Source organism: Lemur catta, chromosome 7 (genome assembly GCF_020740605.2).
Source record: "Lemur catta isolate mLemCat1 chromosome 7, mLemCat1.pri, whole genome shotgun sequence".
Lineage (NCBI taxonomy): Eukaryota > Metazoa > Chordata > Mammalia > Primates > Lemuridae > Lemur > Lemur catta.
Genome location: NC_059134.1, coordinates 91681974 through 91706377, shown reverse-complemented (window position 1 = coordinate 91706377; position 24404 = coordinate 91681974). Strand labels below are relative to the sequence as shown.

Sequence of the window (24404 nt, the reverse complement as noted above, 5' to 3'; positions counted from 1 at the left end):
CTTTTAACAGTTGTTCTGCCTGTAAACATGGGCAGATTATTCTAGTTTCGGTTATTATGCACACAGACTCTGGCCAGCAAAGCTCAACTGTGCCCGGTGCAGGTACTAGCGAGCATGTACAAGAGAAGAATCTGGTTCTTGGCAGAGGATAGTGGCTCCACAGCCTCACAAGAGTATTGAGGACAATGTCTCCTTTGTTTTTGTTTTTTGGGGGGGTTCCTACAGAAGCCTCTCCCACATTTTGTGTTACTTTCCAGTACTGTTTGACAATTTTTACAAAGAGATGAAAAAAACCACAAGGATATAAAATTTTAAATAAAATAAAATGAATAAAATAAACTTTGGAGCAGGCCTAATCCCTTTCCCTATCTTAAGCTGAATGAGGTGGAACAGCCCAGGAAATTTAGGCAAGGCAAGGTCATGAAGAAAGAAATCTTCTGATCCTTGCGTGGTCTAAAGGCAGTAGGCACTGTTTTTCCTTCTTCTGAGAGCAGAGTGGGTGGGAAAGAGCTGGAAACCCCAGAACATCCCAGGTTCCCCTCCCTGCCCTGCTGATAAGGAGGTGAATAACTGTCTGCCACCCTAGAACCTCAGTTTCCCCACTTGTCCAATGGGTATAAAAATAGTTTCTCGATTAGATATAATCCAAGTTAACATTACCTGACCAGCCATAAATTGTTCTTTAAAAACATAGCTTTTGCCCTTGGAAGTCAAGGCTGTTTTATTGTATTCAGCCCTTCCCTAAAGCAATATTTACTGAATCTACTGGGCTTTAACCCCAAAGGACAACCCAGTCCTGCCCTGAGGGAAGAGGTACAGGTCAATTTTTGCTCCAGGCTGAAGGAGGGGTACATCTTTCTCAGCCCACTTCCCATATACAGTCAGTCCTGGCTCTGTTCATTCATGAAAAGCAAGTACTGGGGCCTCCCAAGCTAGGAAAGGGTCAGCTGAGTCGAGGGTCGTGCAAGACAACCTAAAGGAGCAGCTGGGTTCCCACTGCAGCCAGCTCCACTGGAGAGAAACCTGGGTTCAAAGACACTCACGGAGAGCAGCCACCTACGCATGCGCCATCCCTTGTAACTAGATCTGCAGACAAGGCATGGGCCACAGGCAGGAAGCCACGTGGGCTCAGGCTCAGGCCAGCTTGATCTGTTGACAGCTGCCCCCGGCTAACCCAGGTCTAGTGAGTACTTCTTTCTCCTTACACCGCCCTGCACTGGAGAAGTGGCCGGCCCCTTTCAGTGGTACAGGTCCTTAACTCTCCTGCCAGGTAATGATGATGTTTCCTACTTTCTTTTCACACAGGGGATCTGGGGTGGGGAACAGGTTAAGGCAGATAATGAGTTTGTCTGGCTGCTGGTGGCCCACCTGAGTGGTTCTGTCAGGGGTCCAGCTACCCTTTCAGTAACGGTTCTCAAAGGTTGTTTTCCAGTCAAGCACAAACACTCTTAAGAACTGCCAATGTCTTTCTCTGGAGTAATGAAAGTGTCTGGGGAGGAAAGGATTATAAATTTCCTATTTTCCTTTCAAAAATATACCATTACTTAAAGGAATCAGGAGCCTTTAAGACTAATGCCAGGGAACTCGGAAGGGAAACTAACACGGCCAGGCACTTTATTGCTTCATTCATCCTCAGCACATGACAGTTTGGTACAAAGATGCTCAATAAATACTTGTTGAACCTGTGCATGGACATTGCAATTTGACAGATATTAATATCCTTATTTTAGGAGATAAAAAGATTGAAGTTCAGATAAGGTAAGTCAACTTCCTTAGGAAAGACAGCCAATAAGTGGCAAACTCATAAATTGAACAAAGATTGGCCTAAATCGATGCCATGTTCCTTTTCTGAAATCAGGGCTGTCTACCTGACTGCCCTGACCTTGGTGAAGATACTGCTCAAAATGAACAGCTACAGATTCTTCCGGCTCTTCAAGAACTACCTGCCAGTCCTGGAAGTGGATGCTGGGGAGTAAAAGCTACTCTCCTACAGGACTGACATTTCTGATCCCAATCCCCAAATATAGGACTAAATAATCTTATTGAACTACAAAACCCAACGCAAGGTCATACTTGTAAAGTGGTTAAATGCTTTCACTGCTTTGTGTAAATCTGTCTTCTGTAAAGGAAACTATTAAAAGCCAAAACAAACAAAATTCTACAGTTGTAACTCTATCTCTTTGTCTACCCAAGATAGCTTAAATCATGTCTTCCTCCCTCCCATTATGAATACCTCATTTAACAATTCAGTGACTCAATCTTTAATCCAATAGTTTTGCTGCCAGTTGCTAATTTATTTCTGTTTATTCCCTATTAAATTTCTCACAAGGGTAGTTTAACTCACTAACTCTACTTCTTCATCACTGACTCATGCTCTAGGACCCTTGGCTTCATCACTCTATGCTGCTGTTGTTATTTTTATTATTATTATTTTAGAGATGGGTCTCCCTCTGTTGCCCATGCTGGAGTACAGTGGTGAGATCACAGCTCGTTGCAACTTCAAACTCCTGGGCTCAAGCCATCCTCCTGCCTCAGCCTTCTGAGTAGCCGGGACTATAGGTGTGTGTCACCGTATCTGGCTATTATTACTTTTAAAGGTCACTAATAACCATTTAATTCAAAGACCTGCTCCCAGTTTGCATGTTCCTCACTCCTCCCTTGCTTCTGAACGCTGTATCTGCCCGTTTTTCTCTTGGCCTCTCCAGTGGTTGCTTCTCTCTTTCTGCCTTCTAAATATCAGAATTTCTCAAGATTCTGCCCTTTGCTTTTCTTTAGTCAACTGCTATCTCTGGGCAGATGACTTCGAAATACAGTTGGCCCTCCATATCTGTGGGTTCCGCATCTGTGGATTCAACCTACTGTGGATCAAGAATATTTGGGGGACAAAAAGTGCATCTGCACTGAACATCTACAGACTTTTTCTTCTTGTCATTATTGCCTAAACAATACAGTATAACAACTATTTACATTGTATTAGGTATTGTAAGTAAGCTAGAGATGATTTAAAGTATTTAGAAGAATGAGCAAAGTTTATGTGCAAATCCTATGGCATTTTATATAAGGGACTTGAGCATCTGTGAACTTTGGTATCCTTGAGAAGTCCTGCAACCAATCCCCTGTAGATACAAAACTTCTTTCTAAAGTTCTAGCTCCACATCTCGATATACTCATCTCATACACAAAAGTCAAGACCCCCAAATCACCTACCTTATTGTTCTCCAATTTCACCATAGTTAAAATCTCCCCCTGTTCTCGTTAATTACACTGTCTTAACAAACCTTCCTCTAATTAGCATCTCCTCCTAACTATACCATTTATGCTGTTAAAGGTACTATCATTCCTCTTAACTCAAAATCTAAAAGTTATCTCTGCCAACTCTGCCAACTCTTCCATAACCTCCCCACATCTATTTTGTTGGAAACCAAGTTCTGACATATCTTCCTTTGGAAAATAAATCTCTTATAATTTAATTTCTTCCTTCCTCTCCACACTGAGCTTAGTTCAGTGGTTTCCTTTCTCCAATCTCTTCATCCTTCATTCCATCCTTTGCACTATTTCCAAATTAATCTGAAAGAGACACTTTGATCAAGCTGGTCTCCTGTTCACAAACCCTCTATGGTTTACCAGAGGCTGAAGTAAAAAGTTCAAGCTCCTTAATTGGGGACTCAAAGCCCTTTGCAGTCTGAAACTAACAGGCCAGCATTCTATGCTCTAGCCAAAATGGACTTCTTATTGCTTGCCAAATGAACTTTGAACTTATTTATTAGGCACCTTTGACCAATCATCTAGTTCTCCCTGCCTAGAATCTCTTCTTCTTGCCCAGAGTTTTACTGGCGGGGATCTAGTCGTTTTTAAAGGTTCACTTCAAGTGTTACCTTTGCAAAATTATTCCCAATAATCAATTTAGCAAGCAGTTACTTCTCTTTCACCTGATCGATTATAACCCTTTGAGCCTGCCTCAGGACACTTATCACGAATAGTTTTGGATTATGACTTACATGTATATAAATGTATGTTTGTGTATGTACATATGTGCATATGTTGTTATTAATTATAAACTGACATAATCTGATTCAAGCCTAACAATATCTAGGCAGTTGTCTATTCTATTTTCAAAAGTCTCTTCCAAAGAGGAAGCCTCCCTATCTCCCTTAGTTATTTTCTTCAGTGTTTAATAATAATTATATCTAAGTTAAATCTCCCTCACTGCGTTTTAAACCTCTTTACATTTATTATGATCTCAGTGGTGCCAGAGAAGAGTTGTTTAGCATCACCATGAACTTGAAGGCCATTATCAGATCAACTTTCCTCCCTACACTTCCTTTCCTGGACCCCTAGCATTTTAACTCAGCCCAAACAATAACTACTTAGCTTACTGTTATGAATTCTCCCCAAACACAGAGAATAGGGGAGGTTTAAATAAAAATTTCATGTACTCCAACAGAGGTACAAGTGGGGTCTCTCCCAAATGAGCCATGACAGTTAATGTCACTGCCCTTAACTATGTGAAACATATGATACCAGTGGCAGATATTTCCAAAATCACTACAGCATATTATTTCACATTGACAGTTCGTAAAAGTCATGTCATTTGGGTAAGATTTTTATATATGAAAGAGATAAAAAGATTATTTAGGGAGTAAGAAGGAATAAAACATTATAGAAGAATCCATGCCAATCGAAACAACTTTCTGTACAAAAAATCCTCCAGGCTTGAAGGGTTTTAATATAGCAGATACATTTCAGAAATAAATCCTGCAAGTAGATGCATATGAGATTTGTGGAACTTGAACTAGGTATCTCATTCTAAAGGGCTGCTGTAACATTCTCTTAGTGCATTTTGGTTTCTTGACAACAGTGCTGCTGGGATGTCAGAGCTTGCTGCCTGTGTAATGAGCTGCCATTTGAAAGAATTAGATTTGATTCAGGCACTTGGAACCTTGGGGTCTTCTGGGGTACAGGTGAGAGCTATTAGGTCTAGTGCAAGGTTATGAGAGCCTTAAGGGAAGACACACATCTCCCAGCCGTTTTTATACTCACCTACGAGGCCTAGGATTACATTCCACAAAGGTGTGTTTGTTGAGTAACTGACTGAATCGAAATAAAGGTAGTATTTCAGAGCTGCCCTGCCCCTCTCTCTGTAACAGAAAGAGTTTTGCTTTCGATCCTGTTCTTGGCAGGCGTTTCAGTAGTGTCAGCAAAGGTAATTTGTCTCTGGTGGGTTTGGTTTAATTCTTTCTAATCAAGCTTTTACTATAACATGGAGATATTACCCTGAAAACCAATCCAGTATTTCCTTGGAATTAACTAGCTTCCACTCAAATGACTGTAGATGGTTAACTGCTTAGTCCACACAGAGATCTGGCTTCTGGAGCTTAAGGCCAGCTATATTTTTAAGACCCTTCCAGCCATTACAAATTGAGTGAGTAGCATTCCAAATTAATTCTTTGGGTGACCTGGGCTTGAACTAACCCAATTCCCACAGTGCAAATGGAGGTGACTATGGCTGCCAGCTGCTGTCCTTATATCTCCAACAAAGTCCCATAAACAGGCCCATGGCAGGAAATGGAGATCAGAGGCTAGGGCGAACTTTTAGTTGGAGGCTCACCCACCTCTCCACCATGTGTGTCTGGTCTAGTGAAAGTCCATCAATGGCTGTACACTCAGGACACTTGAATTTCTTTCGTGGAGTTACCTGCCAGAGGAAGACAAAAATATACCTGGATGTCAGTGCCAAGGACAATAAAATCATGCTGTGACACCACCCTAGATGCTTGTGCTGTAAGCTGAGATGTTGCACACACACACACACACACACACACCCCTCGCCATTCCTCCATTCAATTCAGTCTGGCTCAGCCAATGACAGAACTCACAAGGGCCCAATAAAAAAGGCTTGGAGGGGTTTTGCCTTCTGTAACTGGAAAGAAGTGGTGATGACAAGCTCCTTAATTCCTGCTTAATGACTGTTTTCTCACTGCCAAGGTCCTTGTATAAACACCATTTGTTCTTGCAGCCATAAGGGCGATGAAATACAGCTTCCCATAACTTTCACCGTAACCTTAGTTCCAACAGGCACTCTTTCTCCTCCTTCCAGCTTATGGCAAATGCTATGTGCAGCACCACGCTCTTGAAGATGCCAGCTTATTCTGCAATTCCCTTGAGTTAGGAAAAAAATCCAGCGGTTCTTCTGAATCCTTTTCCCTGACTCCTCACCACCCTCCCAAGCCCTCAATGTCTAGTGATCTTTCTAGCAAACTCAGAGGAGGCTGCTATCCCAACAGTGAAGGAAGGAGAGGGAAAGAAAGCTAGAAAACTAAGGCCAGGCTAAGAAGCAAAGAGATGCTGGGAGTTACTGTCCACGGTACATAGCGACAGCTAAACACATGTTGAAGCACACTGAAAAACAAATTTGGGATTTGGGGGAGGAGGATCCCTTAAAAACAACCCTCACAATTTATATCCTTTAATTTTCCTCGCAGTCGGCTGTTCACTGAGTTATTTAGAGAGCTGGGGGATAGGGTGGAGATTGGGGCAAGTTTGGTGAACACAGATAGTGGTTTTTCCTCTTCCCTTAGTCAATCTGGCTTCTCCCATCAATTAACAGCATGAGTAATCAGTGGGGAATGCCGTGTCATGCTTCCAGCATAAACTCCCCTAGGAATCCAGCCTTTCTAGGAAGATTCATACAGGAATCTGGCATTGCCCGTTTTTACACATGGAATTCTAATCTACAAGAAAAAAAGGTCAAGATGATTCTACCCATATAAAGCAGCATACTTTCCTTACATATCTAGGGATCTTATTGAGATCTGTTACAGATATAAATAACTCCCATAGGATTTTTACATATTCTCAGCTTTTAAAATGTACTTTTGAAAACTGGTAATTGATATTTAAAAATAATGTTTAGGACAACTATGGTTACATAATTATAAACGGTATACAACCTTCTCAACATATACTAAAAAAAAAAAAAAAACTGCTGCTGCCTTAAGAAAGACGTAAACCGCATCCTTTAGCTAACAGAACTAGATTCCAAATCAGCTTTGAGAATAAAATTAAATTTTTTCTTAAAACATGATTTATAGATTGATCATTGTGGCCTTGATCTCTGACGCTGCAGGTTAAAAACTGTAACTAAAGAAATTGTATAAAAAAAGAAAACTGTTTCAATTGTCAAAGCCTAGCTTCAATTTTCCAATATGACAGCATCAATCACAGAATACTAAACTAAAAGACAGCTTAAAGTTCATCTAGTCCAATACTTCATTTATAGTTACAAGAGCGTCTCAGGATCACAGAGTAGAGACTTGCCCCAAATCACAAGGCAAGTGAGTGGCAGAGCCCCCTACCTTGATGACTGCTTTCCCTGTGACGTTGGCCACCAGGAAATTCATGGCAATGTCTTCACAATTCATATGAGCATCCACCCAGTTCTTGATATCCCCAGGCATTTTGTAGGTATACAGGTAATTAAAATACTGTCAGGTGAGACCAAAAGAAGAAACATTTAAATAGCAGTTCCCTTTGGCTAATATATAAGAGGCAACATAGCCATGGCATGGGGACAAGCTTTCCTTAAGATTAATCACAAGGCTGTATCAATAGAAAGGGCAAAAGGAAGCATTAGAATGCTGTTGGTCAACTGACTAAGCATCTCTGATCAGGTCCTTCTTTTTCAAGGGTATGTGCTTTTTAAAGTAGAACAAAAATGAGGCGATTCTGAAACTACCATAACCTACATGTATGAAATAGTATAGGAATTAATGGGTCAAAAAAATAAAGTGTATACAATCTACTATAACTTCCAAGAATTATAAACCTTAACTTTTGGGAGGTTTTTTTTTTGCTAAGAACAAAAACCCATTTCTGGATCTAGATCATCAAAAAACATGAGGGCAGCAGTGCTGAGCTAACAACAAGCAATCAATATAAATATAGATAAACTAAATTAACCGTGCTGAGCTGCACAGACCTTTCTCCTGACATCAGTTCCTTATGCTACTGCTGACGACAAACAAGTTATTGTTTAATTAAACCATGCACTCCCAGGGAGCACTCCATCATCAAACTGAATATTCTAAAATCAAATGCATATTATCCACTCTCTCCCTAATTAAAAAAAGAATCAAAAACATGAAGGAATGATTCGTAGAAGAGAGGAAGTACAAAAGCCTGATAAATATACAAAAGAATTTCAACCTTACCCATAATCAAACGAAAGTTTAAACAATAAGATTCATTTTTACTTTTCAGAATAGTAAAGTTTAATGTTCTTAAATATATATATATATATTTCATGCAAGAAAGGGCATGGTAAAAGAGTCACTTTTTTATTTTGATGGTGAGAGTGTAAATTGGCACAAAGAATACTGAAACCAACATATATATCTCAACAAACCAAAACGTTCATTCTCTTTGATATAATAATTCTACCTCGATGACTCTATAACGCAACGGTCATGAGTACAAACAGTTATAACAATGAACATTAATCACTATTTAAGCATTAGATATTAAGCATTGTCTAAAATAGCAAAACATTAGAAACTTAAATATCCAATGATAGAGAAATAGTTATACATGATTTATGGAACATTAATATAATGGTATTTTAGTAATTATGCTAAGAAATAATGGTTTATGAAGAAATGTTAATGACATGAGAAAATATTTACAATCTAACACATGAAAAAAGGAGGCTAATGAGAATATTTATAACTGGGGATAGGTATGAATAAGTAAATAAATAAAAGGCAAGCTGAAAAAGCATCTAAATGATAATAATGGCTGTCTCTGTGACAGGATTACAAGTAACTTTTCTTCTTAATTTTATTGTTAGAAATTTTCATATTTTCTACTATAAGAATGTATGACTTTAATAATTAGAAAAACAAAAGCTTTATTTTTACAGGAATATCACACCACATGACTTTTCTGAGCCCTCTGATTAGAACATTATTCCTAAACCCAGTAGCAGGTATGGAAAATTAAATTGGGTCAAAATTAAATGTGTGTCATACTCTCAGTCTTGTCAGCCCCGACCCACTTGCCCCAAGCCTGCCCCGCCCCCTTACCTTGTGATAAAAAGCTGCTCCTGTGAGCACCATGGACACCTCATTCGTCCACTCAGACTCATACTTCCACTTACTCATCTCGTGGTCCCAGAGATGCAGACGACCTGGGTAACCCACCAACCGGTCAGGAAATTCCCGCCAGACCTAAGGACAGAAGCACATTGATAATCAATTTCCAAATCAGACAACAACCAATCACAGTGCTGAGTTACCCAAATAAATATCAACTCCCTAGGTTCAAATCTTTATAACTTAGGAGGGTCATAATGGGCTTCTGAAGATGTTCAATTGAACAGGTGCTAGTTATTCTGCCAATATTCAAAGACAGATGTTGATTCTGATTTCCTCAAAATCTTCCTGTGCATGCTTGGAGATTTCAAGTAGTGTGGAGTACTAGCTTATTGAGTTGGGCCGAAGTGGGTAATCTCTTAACATATGATTAATGAAATGGGTTCGATTCTTAAAGAATGAACAAATGAAGAATAAATGAATCCCATGACAACTGCCCTAATTTGTATTAAATTAGCGGTTATGGAAATTTATAATCTCCGTTTCTTTAAAACAGCATCATTTCTCCTAAGCACACACCCATTCTTATGATCTACTGGAAGCCTAAAGTTTAGAGGACTTCTCTGATTCTACCTGCAACATACTGAAAACAAATACTTGATTCCATATTTGGAAAGGTTCTTAGATATAGTTTTATTGAATTCAACAGAAGAACTGGGTATACTATGGATGAGGCACCTCCAATACCTTTTCCCATGTATTTCTGTATAATTTAGTTTAACCTCAGAAGTGAGCAGGTCCATATAATACTAAGAAGTATTGACAATCTGCTGGTGTTCATGGTGCCTCTTCTCCATCTCCCTTGCTGGTTCCTCACCTTACCAGACTTCTAATTAATGGAGTTCCTGAGGGTTCATGCCTAGGCCCTATTCCCCCCATCAAACTCTTTAAGTAATCTCATCTAGTTTCAGTCACTTTAAATAATACCTATAATCTGTTGATCTGTAAATTTATGCTTAGCCTTGAACATTCCTGAGATAACCAACCACTTACTTAATATCTCCACCTGGATAAACTATAGGCACCTAAACCTAACATGTCTAAAACACAACTCTTGATTCTATATCCCTGCAGAAATCATTCTCCCAGTCCTTTCCATCTCAATAAATCATCCAGCCAATTGCTCAAACCCAAAGGCTAGGAGTCAGCCTTTATTCCTTCCTTTCCCTCCACCCAATCCATGAGTGAGTCCTGCTGGCTCTATTTCTGACTATCTCTTCCCACCTCTAATGCCACTCCCTCCAGCGCCACACCATCACTTCTCACCAAGGTCATGGTGCTGGCCTTCTATCTTGTCTCCTCCTGCCACTCTTGCCCTTCCAAACCACTATTTGCATAGCATCCCTAAAAGGACCACTCCTGAAAGAACATTAGGATATTCTGCACAGGGTATTTCAATCAGTGGGCTCTATCCTATTTTATATATTTTTTATTACAATTATTTTCATCATATATTTATCTACACACACACACACACATATATATGTCTTGTGGTCATATGCCAGAACAACCTGTGGTTTCCCCAACCAACAAGTGTCGCTATGTCCAGAGAGGACACTTCATTGTCATTCCCCAGGGATCCTCCTCCACCCTTTTAAGTTTCCTAGGGCTGCTATTAACAAAGAACCACAAACTGGGGAGCTGAGAACATCAGAAACTCGCCTCAAGTTCTGGAGGCTAGAAGTCTGAAATGAAGGTATTGCTAGAGCTGCGCTCCCTCTGAAACCTGCAGGGGGAGAATCTTCCCTTGCCCTTCCTAGCTCCTGGCGCTTGGTTGGCCATCAGCCTCTGGCATTGCTTGGCTTGTAGATGCATCACTCCAATCCTCCATCTTCACATGGCCATCGTCCCCCAGTGCGGGTCTGTGTCCAAATTTCCCCTTTTCATAAGTCAGTTATATTGACTTAGGACCTACCCTGATGACCTCATTTTAACTTGATAACCTCTGAAAAGACTTTATTTCCAGATAAAGTTACATTCTGAGATACTGAGGATTAGAACTTCAACATATTTTTTTGGGGGGGGTCACAATTCAACCCATAATAACCCCACAAAAATCTTTAGGTCATGTCCCACCCTTAGAAAATGGCTTCTTAAAATCCAAACTTCCTTGCATTTCCTAAAGAGCCTGCCCACTCTTCACCTCTTCTCTTACCATGCTCCCCACACTCCAGCGGCCTTTCTGTTCTTCAACCACTACTAGATCTCAAGACCTCTGCACTTGCTATTTCTTCTGGCTAAAATGTTCTCCCAGTTCTTCCAAAGTCTGGGTCATCTCATCAGTCAGGTCTCTGCTTAAATATCGACTGCTTTGAGAGGCCCTCTCAGACCTTCCTAGCTGAGGCAAACACTATCCCCAACCAGCCACTCGTCACATCCTTTAACCCCATGCTTTTCTTTACCGAATGTTCGCTTTTTGCAATTATTAATATTTCGGTTATTATTTATTTATATATTATCTATTTTCCTCCTACAGAATTTAAACATGAAGAGGACAGAGATCGTCTCGTTCACGTGGTATCCCAAGCACACAGAACAGTGCCTGGCACATGACAGCATTCCACACACACTTGCTGAACTCAGCACAAGTGGGCAGCCTCTCAGCACGTACAAAGCTGGGAATGAAATGGGACCAAAGATCCTTCTCTTTTCTTCACAGCCTGAGCCAGGATTCTCTCTAATTCAAGAAGGAAGCCTGTGTAACAGTATTGATCAACCATTACCATTAATAATAATGTCATATCCTTTGTGTGTGAAGGGCTTCATTGATTCGCCACCACTAGAGCACTTGTTTTAAATTGCTTTTCCAGAAGTGGGTAAGGGGGTGTTTGCTGACTCATCACACTGTATCACCCAGTCCTCCTTGTGATCATCTCCATGCTCTTATGGGATGTCTGACCATGCTCTCTAGGTCTTTGGTGTGGTCCGGCATAAAAGAGCTTTCATTTGTGTAAAACCAGCTCACCTAACAGGACTCTCAAACCCACAACCTTGGCCTCATTAACACCATGTTGTAACCAACAGAGTTAATTGGCCACAGGCATCATCATAATAGCTGCAGACAAACGAATCCATGTCAAACATTTGCTCAGACGTGTAACGCTGCCGCTGCAGTCTCTCTGCGCTGAGGTTTGTATTTCAGCAGATTAAAATAATATGATACTATTACAGTTTTATAGAGCCCAGAGCAGCAACACGGGTATGTGAGACGTAACTTCTGTTTGGTTTGTGGGCCTGGGCAGATGCCATTCAGTGCATGGCCAGCTTCCTCTTCTCAGCACCAAGCACCTGCCTGTTCAAGTCACACAGATGCCACGATCACTGAGGCACCTCAGTGGGGTAAAGAGATTTCTGGAGGGCCCCAAGCACACAGAACCAAATGGCAGGGATAGGCAAGGTGGAGGGAAAGGGACGGGGCACAGGGAGGGGGCTTCCAATTAAGCTGGCACTGCCGCTGAAGATAGAAGTTGCATTTTTCCTCATTTACTTTGAGTCAATACAGCTCTCTACTCCACGCGAAGGAAGTTCAAGTCACTTTCCCAAGGGACTCTTCTTTATAAGCCCCCTGTTTGCAGCCATATCATTATTTTTATTATTGGCTCAATTTTAGGGTCAAATGCTGTTTTCAGTCCCCTTACTATTAGCTGAAGTCACTTACCGAACTTCTCTGAGGGACTTAATTTGGTGACATTGGGTCACAGAATGCTAAACTATGCTGCTTTAAAAAGCATCAGAGGTGTCCTGAATTTCAGATTCTTTGGAGCCTTTAGTGAGCACTGTTCCCTACGTGGGGCCTCTCTGCCCTTGACTGATTCCAAGCAGCTGGATACAATCAAGACACCATCCTTGTCACTTCATCTATAACTCTGCAGCTGACTATGGGATCAAAACGGAGTGAAAGAGAATGGGATGGGCCCTCTCTAATCGAGCCCTAGTGTAGTATGAAGTCGATTATGTATATAGTAAAGCATTTTCCCAGCCAGCAGAGCAAGAACTCAAACTTCACCCCCTCTCCTCACGGCTCTCCACCCCTCACTCTAATTCAACTTTTTTTCTTTTTACCTCAGGGAAATGCTCTGGGGTCAGCCTTTTGTCATTATTACCAGATGCTTTTATACAATGTGGTGTGGGCATTTGAAATTTCACATTATATCCCTGGAGTTCTAGCACTAGTGCTGCCATAGTTATGTTCGGACCACAAAGTCATTATTAAATTGTTTGTCTACACTATCGAAGTCCTTCATGTATAGTGTCCTCATCTATTTTTAATCACACACATCTTTGAGGACAGAAGCCTGTCTCTGTTATAACAAACTCTATGCCTTGGTTAGGGACCTAGCAACAACTTGGACAGTCCTTCCATTTGAGGCTACTCCATACCACTAGTGTAACAATGTAACACTATCCTGTAACTGTTTCTTTCCTCTTTGCATTCTAATTTTTATAATCTTGGTCCTAAACCCTTCTTACCTGATTATGGAAATTTTCTCTCTTCTGGACTCCCAGCTGTGCCTACTTGACCATTTTCAAAGTTATTTTTTTCTTTTTAAACTTCTGGAGGTCTTTTGTGGCTTCTCATTACTATAGGATCAAACTAAGAGCTCCTGCCTTTGTTTGAAAGCCCACAGGAGGCAGCCTAGACTGACTCTTATACCCCACAGAAAGTACATAGGGGGACACCTGGCTAAAGGACATCCAGGACTGTCCCTGATGAATTGTGCAATGACCTATTCAAGGTGTCCTGCTTTTATTTTTCCATCTACAAAATGAGGAGTTGGATTAAGTGACCTCGGAAGTTCTTTTAGAGTTAAAAATCTTATATATTCTTTCTCACTGACCTGTTCCCAAAGAACTAACCCATCCACTGTGATCTGTTTCAAGTTGTAACTTTCTAAACAGCATGGCCTGCATTATTTAACTTTGTTTAAAATGCCATACACATATGGGTACCCAATAAATGCTCCTAAAAAGAGGATAATGCACTACATGCTAAGCCAGCTTAGAGAGTGCATTTTAAACTCAAGGTGTGTGCTAACCGCAGTCAGCTTCAGGAAGCAGACTGGGGGGAGTAGGGGAAGGTGTAACAACAGGTGGTGCCCATCTGGGATGCACAATTATGAAATCACGCATCAGCACTAGGAGAAAAGTCACTCTCTGAAGTGGCTGCTACAGTTGTCGCACTTTCAAAGGCAGAGTTCCACAGGGATACAGCCACTGGGTGAGCAACCTATCAGGACCTGTGAGCCAAGAGATGGACTAAGAAGTGGTGAGGGAAACAGGCAGTACATGGATCCAAGGTGCATGAAACTGGGCAACGGTTTCATTTCTTTCCTTGCACATGCCGTCCCCTGAGTTTGGTCAGTCCCTAACCATCAGAGCAGGGCAGAACTCTGAACCAGCTCAAACCCTGTGGTTGTATGCCTGGGCCAGTCAAGACAGAGCTGCAAGGAACCCAACATGCAGACATCTTTGAAACAGTGGTCTTTTCCCCCTGAGGCTCTGTCTTGCATGCTGCCCAGATGGGAAAGGGGCAGCTGGCTGGCTTCCAATTCTGGACCGGTTTCCACAGACAGCAAGTTATAGGATTCGCTCTTAGCCCTCTGGGAACACAGCTCACTTTTTATATTTAGAATTTCCTGAAATGAAGTGGAATGGAGAGAGTGGCTTCATTTTCAGCTTGTGATTTTAGCTGCACTGGTAGTTGGCAGTTTTTGCCAAGGGGGTCCTTTGCAAAAAGTCAAAGAGCCTTTATTCACCCCTGGGACACAATTAAACGCTGATGCTAAATGTCTAGAGCAGAGGAGGTCAGAAATCATCACCTAGAGTTCCCTAATGCTGACTGGCTTTGACAGATACATGGACAAGCTGTGTTATGTGTTTAGATGTACCTGTTAGATCACTTCGGTCTGCCAGAGGGACCTTTCCTACCCACGACAGGGTTCTGCTTAAAATAAGCCAAGTGGGAAGATCAGTAATGTGGGGAGGCTTTTGGGGTTTGGGCAGCATTCCTGTTTGCTCCAGTCTGGCTTGAGGTTGGTGCCCTGGTGCTGGGCACCTGATCTCCATTCCTGTCAAGTTCTTTCCTCAGGCCAGGGGCAGTGATGAGGCAAAGAGACAGACTGGGGCTGGCCACAGTGATAGAGGAATGTGTGCTATTAAATCTTTCAATGGTTACCACTATTGAAGACACTACTGAAGAAGGCGGCTTTGAGACACGTGTCTCACCCTTATGTCTGTACCAGCTCGTCAGATGGCACAGCCCAGTGCCTTCTGCAGGTGGTAAGGAGAAGACTCGCACTTCGGCAGTGGGAGCTGATTACCGGTGCCTAAGCTACCTCAGAGATCATTCTATCCAATTCCCTCACTGTACAGATGAGAAAACTGAGACCTGGAGAGGAAGTGGCTCTCCCAGGGTTACACTGCTAGGTCGAGACTGAATTCCTAGTTCAGTCCTCTGTCATGTGAGAAATCATATGATTTCTCACTATTCTAATTGTGAAAAAGCACCTCATCTGGCCAAGCTCAGTCCCTCACCTGTAAAACAAAGAAGTCGCATCCTGGTGTCTAAAATCACATTCAGAGGCAGTGTTGTTGGCTCTGTGGTCTGTGGTGGATACAGTAAGAGCCACAGGTGCCCACTGAAAGACCAGGCTTGGACTAGGACAGGGCTGGGAGAGGAAGTGGGGAACATGACATAGCCCTTTGCTCCCATTAGTCCTCTTCTTCTAAAAGCTAGAGGCTCTCTGCGAATGCGGTTTCCATTTAGCAAACAAAGCCACATGCTCACATCATTAAAAGAAGGAACTCCCATCAGCTGTACGGCAAGCTAGTGAGATTCCACATCTGACATCTGAGGGCCTACTGGAACCTCGTAATCTGTGAGGCTCTGGGGCAGAGAAGGAAACACAAGGAAAAGGCAGCTAAGTGAAAGATTAAACCCAACTACTATTTTTCATGAGACAATGAATCTCTTGGGAAATAATAAGGAAGGGAAGGAGAGCTGTGAGTCTGAGGGGGTGAGAGGAGGAAGAGATGGGCCAGGATCAGGTCATGGGTTTTCTAATTTTGTGCTCCTTAAGACCCACCAAACATGAAATCATTTTTATTTCCATGACCTCAACTCCAGTGTGGGTTGTCCTATTTTTAAGTCTGATCTCAGGAGATTGTTTAATGAAGTTAAAAGAATAGTGATCATAAGCCAAATAGCTATTCGCTTTAAATCCTGCACAACAAGTGGAAACAGAGACTCTAGATTTTTATAAATAACCATTATTGAGCCTTCAAAATTTCAAGTTGATTTTGGTAAGGCTCAGTTTAAATGACTAAGGATCAAAGAGATTAGCTCTGTCCAGCAAGGGGGAAATAAACTCTCCTTCAAGTAGCAGCCCTAGTGACTTCCATGACTTGTAGTCAGGGATGCTACTGCAAAACTGGCCAATCCCCTTTATTTTCTTCTTACTGTGCAAAGGTAGGAAATGGCCTTAACCACAAACTCTGTAATCCTGGCTAACGTCAAAGCACAAATCTGGTTCCAAACAATTATCTAAGGAGTGAATTTGTGCTAGTGCCCTATATGTGAGTTTAAAACCCATGATATCTTCATGGAGAATCAAGCAGCACAGAGACTTTCAAATCACTTATTTATTAATATATCCCATCTATTTGCAAAACGTGACTGGGGTTGGCTTACAATAAAAGGCAAACCTAGAATGAGGTCCAGACTGTCCTAACAGATGATGTCCTCAACAGCATTAAAAATATATATCCAAGAGATATTCCATCTATCTTTAAAACCTTAATCCTGATATCGAGTTCTAGAAAGGCAATCCAATAGCAAGCTGAAGTCATAAAAGTTTAGGGATGGAGAGATTTGAGCATTCTTACTTTAACTCATTTATGTATTTGACTCACACTTACTGAGCTCCCAATATTTTTTAAATTAAATAATTTATTTTGAAATAATTTTAGATTCATATGCAGTTGTGAGAAAGAATGCAGAAATCCTGTGTACCCTTCACCCGGTTTCCCCCAAGGGCAACATCTTGCAAAACCATGCTATGATACCATAACATGATATTGACATTGATGCAATCAAGGTACAAAGCATTTCCGTAACCATGGTGGTCCTTCCTGTTGATGTTTTAAGACCCAGCTGCCCTGGCTCCCTATTCCTGACTCCTGGCAACCACCTATCTGTTCTCCCATTTCAATAATTTTGTCACTTCAAGGAGGTTATAGAAATGGAATCATATATTATATAACCTTTTGAGATTGACTTTTTTCACTTGTCATAATTCCCTGGAGATTCTTCCAGGCCATTGTGTATCAATAGTTTGTTCCTTTTTATTGCTGAGTAGTATTCCATGCTACACATGTATCATAGTTTGTTTAACCATTCACCCACTGAAGGACACTTGGGCTGATTTCAGTTTTTGTCAATTACAAATAAAGCTGCTACAAACATTCACATACAGGTTTTCGTGTGAGCATAAAATTTCATTCCCCTGGGATAAATGCCCAAGTGTGCAATTGCTGGGTCATATGGTAGCTGCATGTTTAATTTTATAAGAAACCACCAAAACTGTTTTCTAGAGTGGCTGTACCATTTTACATTCCCTACAGCAATGTATAAGTGATCCAGTTTCTCTGTATCCTCACCAGCATTTGCTATTGTCACTATTTTTTTTTTAGCCATTCTTACAGGTGTGTAATGATATTTCATTGTGGTTTTGTTTTGCATTTCCCTAATGGTTAATGATGTCGAACATGTTTTCATGTGCTTATTTGCCATCTGTATATCCTCGTCAGTGTAAAGTCTACTCATGTCCTTTGCCCATTTTCTAACTAGATTATTCAGTTTTTACTGTTGAGTTTTGAGGGTTTTAAAAAATATATTCTAGATATTTAGTCCTTTGTTGGATGTGTCATTTGCAAACATGATTTCTCAGTCTGTATATTATCTTTTCATCCTCTTTACAAGGTCGTTCTCGGAGCAAACGTTTTTAATTTTGTTGACGTTCAATTTGCCAATTTTTCCTTTCATGAATAGTGCTTTTTGTGTCAAGTCTGAGAACTAACTCTTTGCCTAACCCTACACCCTGAAGATTTTCTCCTTAAGTCTTTTCCTATAAGTTTTATGGTTTTATGTTTTAGATTTAAGTCTGTGATTCACTCCCAGTTAATTTTTATATAGGGTGTGAGGTTCAGGTCAAGATTAAATTTTTGCCTGTGAATGTGCAATCTTTTGGCACCGTCTGCTGAAGAGGACAGCAAGGAGAAGGGTAGGACTGTGTTAGGAATACAGAATCATTTTACTTTGAACTCCTTATAATTCTACTCATAGGAAATATACATTTATAAAAATAAGTTCAGTGTCCAAACATATCAAATTCATTCAGTGAATAAATATTTATTGAGCATCTACTATGTGTAAAGTACTTAGGCATACAGTAGTAAACAAGGCAGATACAATCCCTGCCTGAACAGACCTCACTGGAAGGGATTTTTTCAATCAAACCCAGATTTCTGCCATAGATGTAATTAGTAGCCCTGGTTATGAGAAGTTAGCCTCTTCCCTTCCCTCTCCAAGAGCAGAGTGTCAACATGTGGTCATGACCTCTGCCCAACCCCTCAAATCTTCAGCCCAACCCAAAGGCTGTCTGGGAATCTAGAAATATTACTTGTAAAGTTTGCCAACTCTTGATCTAAACCAGCCAACAGACAGTAGCAAATATACTGCAATCATGATTAATGTGAACACTAGGCACCGATTTTCAAACACCAAGGAATAAATGTGATCTGAGAGATGAGCTATAAATCCACACTGATTAGTTCATCTTGCTTACTAGAGACTCGCTTCACAGTTGTGACATTTCTATGGTCAGGGACTACTCTGACCCTTTAAGTTTTCTTTTTTTTTTTCTCTCCAAATGTGGAATCTCTATGTCTAATGCAATAGCAATCACCAAATGCTCGATTTTGCAGGCAGTTGTACAATTTTGCAATGCGTGTTCAGGAGCAACGACACAGAGACACAGAGCTTTCCTCCGAAACCTAAAGGAGCTGCCCTCCTGCAGGAGCTGGGGAGTCCAGCCTGGGCGCTGCTCTGCCTTCCGTTTCCCCTGGCCCCGTGCCAAGCCCTGCCCACACACCTCCTCTGAGCACCTCTGTCACAATCAAGGCAGACAAGCAGCCCATGAAGGGAAATTCCCCATATCCCCAGACCATAAGCCAAATTCTGAAGTTCTGAATTCCTGAAGCAGCCAAAGTTCCCCTGTAATCAATCCCAACGAGACAACAGGCAGCTTTTGGAACAATAACCCTCAAACATATGGATCCTTTCAGGTTTGGAATATCATTGCAGATATCTCCTTTTGAGTTGGGGGGGAGGGAGAGGAAAGTACACATTCTTTAAACTATCAAATGTACCAACACCTCCTTAAAATAACTACCTCATACTATGAGCATTGGTTCTCGAGGCACAGAGGGACAAAGCCAGGTGGCCTGGATGGAGCGGCAGACAGGAAAGATGCTGAGGCATGGTGAGGAGAGGCAGGGGTGGGGCACACAGGGCTGGCCGTAGGACGGTCAGGAGGGCACAAAATGAGCTCCCATGGAAAACATACTGAAACCAACTGACTGGCCTTATTTGGGATGAAGTCTGTGAAGAGGGACCCTCCGATGGGCAGATGTGCCAGCGGGCAGCACACGCCCTCCTCTGTGGGGCAGGGAGCCGCTAGTCCCACGTTGTATGTTTCATTGATGGCTGTGCAAACAAATTCTGGACTTGCTGTTTTAATTTGCTCAGTGGGGAAGAAAAACGTGCCACTCTATTGTAATTCCCAACTGGGTGCTTTTTTCAACGATCAGATGTTATTTCAATGTTCAGCATACATATTCGATTTCCTTCCCTTAATATTTGTTTGACTTATTCTCCAGTGGGGACTGGGTGCTTTAGAAAAGCTCCGAGAGGTCAGACTTCGCTGCGGCTTCCCTCAGCACCTCCCTGGCTTCTGGCAGGCTACTTGGGATCTTCTTTCAGCAGCACTTGCCGCAGCCACGGCACACATGAACTATTTTCCCTCCAGGTCCCGTGAGTCTTCGGGGTGTAAATCAATGCAAGCTGGAGATAGGACAGACCTAACAGATTACTCAGTTCTCCTACGGGCTGAGAACAGAGAGGCTGAAGCACTGTAGAAAATAACCCAGGGAGATGATCCTCTAAGAAAGAATGACTCACCTCTGACCACAGTCTTCCTCGGGTCTCCTCTGGGAAGCCCTGACTGCACCTTACAGGTGGCAACACTCAGAAGTGAGCTGTTTGGCCCATTCTCTCTTCTAAAGACAATAGTCTCTACAATGGCAACTCTTCAGTACTTCAAAAAAGTGAAAAACAGAGGAGACAGACAGACAGACATTCTTTTCAAAACTGTACTGACCTTACTGCCAGGCTCAGGAAAGGTACTCAGGGTGAACTGTCCCTCACTCAGATATACACACATGGCTCAAAGAAGCGTACAGCCATCAACTTCTTTAGACACTTAAAGAAGAGGGCACACCAGAAGGCCTAAGAAATTTATAGTTTTCAAAAAGTTCAGCTTCAGCAAAACAGTTTGAGTTACACCGTAAAGCTTCAGTGTCAGACCCAGCACAAAAGCTGATCCCAAATACCTCTGGCAAGGCCTCACTTTGCACATGCCCAAAATGGGCCTGGCTCACTGTGGTCCCAGCGCCTGCAACACACCAGTAGCCACGTGAACTGACTCCCAGAGTGGATCCACAGTGTGCTCATCCACGGTAGCCATCATCCAGATAAGAGACAGAAAGACTCTACTTCCCAGTCTTCCCAGTCACTACCAGGTCAGACCCTGTGAATGCTCAGGGACCTGAGTCACCCAAGAGGTCAAGGAATATAAATCTAAGGTGCTGGTTCTCACTTAAGGCTGAGATACTTCCAATAATGATATTATGCATCCACTGCAGATATGTGCCTTGCGTTTCAGCTCCGCCATTACGGATGCTCCCTTTTTATTAGTCTCGGTTATGTAAGACTCGAGTCTCTCAGTGCCCTGGATGAATTCAAAGGGTGGGCCTGCCCTGGGGCCCATACAGGACGAGATAGGTGGTTTCATGTCCTCTAAAGAAAAATCTTTCTGCAGAGAAACCTCCTGGATTCCTAACAAACCTGGGCACATTTTCATACTTAGGACTCTGGGGCTTAAATTTAGAGAGGTAAGCAGTTAATTTCCTATTAGAAAGATCATAACCACAAGGCTGTGAGAAGCAAATACAAGGCTTGGTTGACATTTATTTGTTCCCCAGACCCAGTATTTATGGCACCTGCATTGGCAGAAGGCTTGGGGATGGTTGAACAGAAGGACAGAGATAGCCTATTCTTTTTTTTTAAGTTCTCTGCTAGTTTTTAAAGGAGGTTATTAAGAAGTCAAATTCTAGGATAGGTCATTTCTTACAGACACCATAGGGAAAAGAAAAAAAAGGAGACAGTTTATTTAGAATTGCAGATTATATCATCTCTCCTACTCTCCCTGGATGCACATATAGACAGCTATAAATTTTACTAATTATGTTTAAAATGTAAATGCTATATAGAATTTCAGCTCTGGAATTCTCTAATTAGCCAAGCCCCCTCTCTACAAATTTACATTTCTTTTCTGCCAATCACTTTAAACTTTTCAGTTGGCCTCTCAGCCTGTCCACCGGCTGGCCCTCTGCTTGCCTAACCAACCTAGCTGCCACTGCTCACCAAAACCACAGCCCCCCTAGTCACACCAACTAGCTGGCGACTTCCCTGTGCAACCACGCGCACCAAGCTCATCCTCCCGCTGGTGCCTTTCCTCTTGGTGCTTCCATCAGGAAAACCCATCAAAGATGATTTTCTGTTCTCATGAAAAATTGGGGCATTCCATGCTATTTTGCTGTCTTCCCGTGGCTCTCTGAGAGTATATATTGCTACTACCTTGGGGAGCTGTGAACAAAATAATACAAGTAAATTGTCACAATTTGTTAGCACCCAAGAGGTTTGACCAATGCTGCCGCCTACGGCAGGGGTCCCCAACCTAAGGTGAGTTGTATAATTATTATATATTACAATATAATAACAATACAGAAATAAAGTGCACAATGAATGTAATGCACTTGAATCATCCCAAAACCATCCTTCCCCTGCTCTCCAGTCCGTGGAAAAATTATCTTCCATGAAAATGGTCCTGGATGCCAAAAAGGTTGGGGACCACTGACCTATAGGATACCCAGGTTGTAAAAGGAAGAGCACCAGCATTTTGTGTGCCTAACAACACACAGGTAAGCTGTGAGCAAATTCCCACTCTCACATGAAGTATTGACTTTATAAAGAAGATTGCTAGCCAAGAGCACTTCACATCTCTCAGGTGAAAAATGTTCCAACGCTTAAGTGCTACTAATAATTTTTATGGTTGGAAATGAGGATCAAAGTATGAAAGGAAAAATAAATTCACGGGTTTATACATTCAGCCAAGTCTCCATGGCTCATTTTCTGCCACATGTTTTAAACTGTCTCTCTCGAAGGTGGGGGAGGGGAGGAAGAATAAGTTGCTTTTTATTTTCCAGCTCCTTAGGTCTGAAATAAAAGCAGACAGACTTGGGGGAAAAAAAAAATCAAACATTCGAGTAACACTATACATTGCTACTGTTCCCCTAGGAGTTCCCCGCAAATGAGTATCAAGAACTCAATAGATACTTTCCTGGTAAAATACATAAACAGATAAATAAATTATCCCAGGCTGCAAAGAATTTCCACATCTGGTAGCTCACTAGAGCTTGTCAAACAAGTCAGAAACATGCAGGGCCAGAGAAGATCATTCCTAGCTCTTGATTTCAGGGCTGGAGAGGGAATGGAACATTTCCCAAAGCCCTTTGCCTTCCAACAGGGAATACGACCCATCTAGATAGACAAATAACCTCTCTGTTTTCTTCCAATTAAATAAATAATGACATCCAGTATTAGGTCCAAGGTCTCTGCGTGCTCAAGCCACAGACATTGGAAGAAAAAGGCCTTTCCTACATGATCTAGCCTTTCACTCCCAAGAGCTTGCTATGGTGCACCTTTAAGGGTTATATTTAATGCACATTTAACACTTTAAAGAAGTAACTTAGCCTCTCTGCAGTTACCTCAGCCATAAAGCCTGAAGTAACAGGATGACCTCTAAGGTCCCTTCACATTCCAACACTGTGTTTCTTTTTAAAAGGGCTTTCCAACTGGGGTGCTGGGAGTGGGTTACAAGCATGCGGCGATCTGATCCTCTTACTGGATCAGAAGTGAGGCCTAGGGGTGGGTCACATCTAGTGTGGGAGCAGCCTTGTCTGTGTATCCCAGTGCAGAGTATCAACATCACCTATTTGTGCTATGGTTTGACAAAGGCTGGATAAAGCACTATTGCAGCTCTAATAATTTCCTCCTAGAAAGGGATTCTAGAGTTTACCATCAATTTTCAAGCTAATATTCCAGGTAGATCTTCCCTCATCATTTATCTTATATCTCTTACCTCTTAGATTAGGCTTAAATTTCTTCCTCATAACTTCGGGAAGTGTGTAATCTGTGAGCTGGCCTTTAGTCTCTGCTCTATGTCCCTTAAGCAAGCCCTGGGGGCTGTTTCTTTAAAATGGTCTCTGTAAATCAATTCTTCCAGCACTTTAACACAAGCACTGCCTCAGAATGCCTTCACACTGGCGAAAACTATACTGGAACCCTGTGGCCTAAATCTACATGTTTCGCCTCAGTAGAAGAGTCATCAGAATCACGAACACAATAGACCCTGGTTCACCATATTCTGCTCCGGCTCTTCCATTAAAATAACTTCTGTAATCTCCTTTCAATCTCTAACGTGCCGTTGGCTCTTGCCTACCAACGTCCCCGGATCCTTGCACATGCAATCTGTGTTTCACAAGAAAGTGAAGGAATTGGACACTTTTTATGCACACAAGTTTGGTACTTTTTCCACAAGGAATCACATCTCATGGGTTTGCCTGTACTTCTGATCCCTTAGAGTCATCACACCTGAAGGGCTCTCAAGGAAGTTCTTTGGGCTATTCTCCTGTCTCCAAGTAGGACTAGCAAAACCACTCTAGATACCACAGGGTGGCTGCCTTTCCTTTTCTAAAAATTTCCCAAATGGGAGACTCCTCTGTTCCTCTAGATTTCTCTAAAAATTCTTTGCAGCAACAGTTAAAAAGATCTGTTGCATGGTTTCTCTTTGATTC

General features: G+C 41.8%; 1 protein-coding gene across 2 annotated transcripts in view; it reads right to left on the bottom strand.

Moving 5' to 3' along the window:
• EXT2 (exostosin glycosyltransferase 2) overlaps nt 1-24404 on the bottom strand; it is a 125223-nt gene that overhangs the window by 2791 nt on the left and 98028 nt on the right. For both annotated transcript variants that reach the window (XM_045557866.1, XM_045557865.1), the window contains 3 exons: nt 9081-9224; nt 7356-7484; nt 5613-5695 (listed from right to left, as the gene is read on the bottom strand). In XM_045557866.1, the coding sequence (XP_045413822.1) occupies nt 5613-5695; nt 7356-7484; nt 9081-9224 (356 nt within the window). The remainder of the gene's footprint in view (nt 1-5612; nt 5696-7355; nt 7485-9080; nt 9225-24404) is intronic.